Source organism: Mus caroli, chromosome 11 (genome assembly GCF_900094665.2).
Source record: "Mus caroli chromosome 11, CAROLI_EIJ_v1.1, whole genome shotgun sequence".
Taxonomy (NCBI): Eukaryota; Metazoa; Chordata; class Mammalia; order Rodentia; family Muridae; genus Mus; species Mus caroli.
Window position 1 is genome coordinate 98,346,870 of NC_034580.1, and position 3,658 is coordinate 98,350,527.

Below are 3,658 nucleotides of genomic sequence, written 5' to 3' on the forward strand. Positions count from 1 at the left end.
GATAGCACAGAAGCCAAAACAAACTATGCCTTCAAGTCCTGCCCAGCTAAAAGCGAACCATGTTTGACCGCCCCCCTATCAATGTAGGCTGCCAAAGAGTTAATCTTTAAATCTACTGGTCGGTGGGGTGGCTACTGCTAAGAACCCCTATGAAGTCCAGGACGCCAGACTGTCCGTAACCCCAAATCCCTATCCTGAGTGGTTTCAAGCTCTGGACTCAAATGGTTTCGCTGAGTTCCCATCCTCCACCTGTAGAGAGACTGGTTTGCTTGGCTAGCGCAGACGAATGCAACCCCGCAGAGACTGACAGAAGAGGCAGCTTCTGTGGCAGCCTTTAGTTTCAGAAGGCCTGGGCCGGGCTGACAAGCCTGGGATGAGTGGATGGGGGGTAGGGCTGGGATAAGGATGCAGGAGGTAAGGGTCTCCATTCTTTAGGGTACAATGAGAAATCTGAGACAGATAGCACCGACTTCAGGCCAGAAACAAGGGAAAGAAGCGTCAAAGCTGAGACGCCAGACGAGGATCCCCAGCCTTGAGTGTGGGGGTGGAGAAAGGGCCCTTCTCTACACAGTCTCCGTTGTCTCTCCGGGGGACCCCCTCCGCTCTCTCAAGGGCCTCTATCCTTCCCCTCCCCCAAAACTCTGCGCCCTTTGCGGATTGGTCCCGGGCTGCCGGGGGCGGGGCTTATGGCCCTGACGTCACCGGCCGAGGAGGGGGGACGGGCGACTGGGGGAGGGGGTGACGAGCTCCGGCTCAGCACCTCGGAGAGCTCCCTCCCCGGCCTTGTTTTGCTCCGGAATCGCTGCCGGGGGAGGGAGCAAAGGGGCCGGCCTTAGGCGTCGAGGCCGAGGGATGGCAGTGAAGAAGACGAAGGGCCCCCGGGGGCAGAGGGCCCAGCCGTGATCCTGCGAGGCGGGCCGGGGCGCCGGGTGGGGTGGGGGGCAGCGGGCGGCGACAGCAGTGGCCGCACATCTGGATGGAAGCGAGCTTTGTCCAGACCACCATGGCTCTGGGGCTGCCCTCCAAGAAAGCATCTTCCCGCAACGTGATCGTGGAGCGCAGGAACCTGATCACCGTGTGCAGGTGGGCGCCGCTGGCGGTCGGGGTGGGGTGGTGAGAGGGGTTGAAGCAGGCTGAGAAATCTAAGGGTTGAGCATGCCCATGAGGATGCTCTGCAGCCACTGAGAAAAGGCAGGGCAGGGAGGACCGCGCTCTCTATCCTTCCCAGGCCCGGAGCCTGGAGGCGGGCTGGAATGTCTGGTCCTTATTCTTGGCTAAGCCAGGCCTATGCCCAGCCTGGGGTTGGGGGGATGAAGAGAGTTTAATTGGCACTGCAGTTTCCTGTGAGAACCAGGAAGTGACATTGTGTATGAGAGGGGGAGGAGGGAGGATGGCTGGCTCTCTTCCTGGCAGTGGGGGCAGGGTGGGCAAAGGGAACTCAATGGGGTTGGGGGTGAATGTCCTCCAAGTCCCCTCTTGCCACCCCTGCCTGCTTAGCGTCTTGGAGTGGAGCTTTCCTGAGAGACTTTCCTATGCTCAACCCTTCATAAAGCAAGGATGGTGTTTCTAGGTAGCAGCAGCCTGTGGCTGGACCAATTATGCACAAAGGCCCTGAACCCATCCAATGAAGGTCGAGGGCATTACCCCGCTGTAGGGAGCACCCAAGGCCTAAATGAAGCTGGGGCCCCAAGTAAAGACTGGGAGCCCAGATCCCAAAATCCCTGAGGGTGGGGCAGTTTCAGGGCTAGGAAAATTCCCCTCTTTCTTGGACATCGGAAAGTAATCCTCCCCACTTCAAGGCTGCAGTGACTCACCCTGCCTGCCCTGCCCTGAGGCCAGAAAGCCACCAGCTGTGCAGGCTCTCTCCCAAGCCCCCACCTGTCCTTGCCACTCCCTCTGGGATCTCCATGCCAGCTGCCTTCTCCACCTGCAGCCTCCATGTCCAATGGGGTGCTGCATCTTGGCTCTTAGTGCGCCTGGATGTGGGACTGAATTGTCCTTTCTTGCCAGTCCCACTTGCGTGAACATAAACCACAGCCCTGTTCCTTCTCCCAGAAATCATGCCCACCTGATGCCCAGTCTCCCGTTACCCAGGGTTCCTTTGGAGTCTGGACACATACCCAGCCATGTTGCCTCTGTGTCAGATCACCCCTTTGCCAGTGTCTTGAAAGTCTGTGCACATCACCTCTGTAAGGAGGAGGCTGGGATGTGCATCTGTGACCTAGCCGGAAGCACTTACTGCCTTCATATTCCAAACCTGCCAGTGTGGTGTCAAGAGATTTCTGCCCTTGGGACCATACTTGGGCTCAAGCTTTTGCATCAGTTCTTAGCTGGGCAACCCTGTGGCCGTCTCCTATCCACACTCAGAGCCTTTGGTGCTTTTTCTTAGGTTTTACATCTTAGGTGTAAAAGCCACTCCAAAGAATGTGTCATGGTGTGCCACGTTAGATACTAGACAGTGCCTGGCACACAGAATCAGCTCTATTTCAATGACATCCTTCTGGCCTCTCTCTTGGTTCTTGGCAATCTAGGCCCATCTTTTTCTTGCCTGCCGGGAGAGCTGGGGCTTAGTGTGTGGGAAAAGGAGAGAGAGCCACTGGACCTGAGCCAGAGAAAGAGAGGTTCAAGGGACTTAGAGGTAGCTCAGAGTGGGGGACAAGGAATAGTTTAAGGGCTCAGGGGCATGACAAATTCTCCAAATCCTGAGGGACCCTGCTGCCTCATTACTGTCACGTGGTTCTCCTCTAGCTCCCAGCAGCTCCCTTTAGTAGACTGCTGGCTCCCCTGGGCCCTGGCCTCCCTGTCTCCATGGTAACCCCAGCAGTTATCCTCCTCCTAACCAGGTCCACACCATGGGGTTCCTAGAGGCTCTGACCAGCTTTCAGCATCTCCAAGGACAGATAGCAGATGGCTGCCATGCTCACCAAGCCCCAGACCTCTACTGAAGTCTGACCCAGATGACCACAAATCGGTGGTGTGCATAACAAAGCCCAGAAAATGGCCTTATCGCAGTCGCAGGCTTCCTCTTTCCTGGCCAGGCCAGCCTTGCCTCCTCACCTGGCCTGTGCCCAGGAATCAATACACTCTCACCTTCTCCCACCCTTGTCTGGGATCTGAACCAAAGTTGAAAGGGGCAAGTGCTGATATTTCTGTTTGCACCCAAGGAAACAGGCTTTGAATCCAGCAGCCTGCTTATCCCTAGCACAGTCTAACGCTGACCTGTCTGCTCTTGGGCTTCATCCCCTGATAAGCCCAAGGGAAGGTGACAGAGAGGGGCTCCTGGTTGTGCTGTTTGCTTGAGAGCCTTAGTAGCCAATACTTCATGACTGGGGGCTTCTAAAGTAGAAGGCAGAGGTCACTCAGAGCTTGTTTGTATTTTGTTTGTTTGTTTGTTTGTTTAAGACAGGGTCTCTCTATGTAGTCCTGGCTGTCCTGGAATATACTGTGTAGACCAAGCAGGCCTAGACTTACAGATCCTCTTGCCTCTGTCTCTTGAGTGTTGGGATCAGATAAGGCGTGTGCCATCATGCCAGGCTACCTTTTTTTTTTTTTAAAGATTTATTTATTTATTTTTTAAGATTTATTTATTGATTATATGTAAGTACACTGTAGCTGTCTTCAGACATTCCAGAAGAGGGAGTCAGATCTCGTTACGGAT

At 55.2% G+C, this 3,658-nt stretch overlaps 1 protein-coding gene across 9 annotated transcripts in view; it reads left to right on the top strand.

Annotated features, from left to right (window-relative positions):
• The first annotated feature begins 700 nt into the window (after nucleotides 1–700).
• Nucleotides 701–3,658, top strand: part of Rundc3a (RUN domain containing 3A) — a 9,369-nt gene continuing 6,411 nt past the window's right edge. For 4 of the 9 annotated variants that reach the window (XM_029483756.1, XM_029483757.1, XM_029483758.1 and 1 more), the window contains exon 1: nucleotides 746–1,083. In XM_029483756.1, coding sequence (XP_029339616.1) covers nucleotides 977–1,083 — 107 coding nt within the window. In that variant the 5' untranslated portion in view covers nucleotides 746–976. Of the gene's footprint in view, nucleotides 1,084–3,658 lie in introns of all 9 variants that reach the window. The other 5 variants (XM_021175493.2, XM_029483760.1, XM_021175490.2 and 2 more) reach the window with 2 other exon arrangements.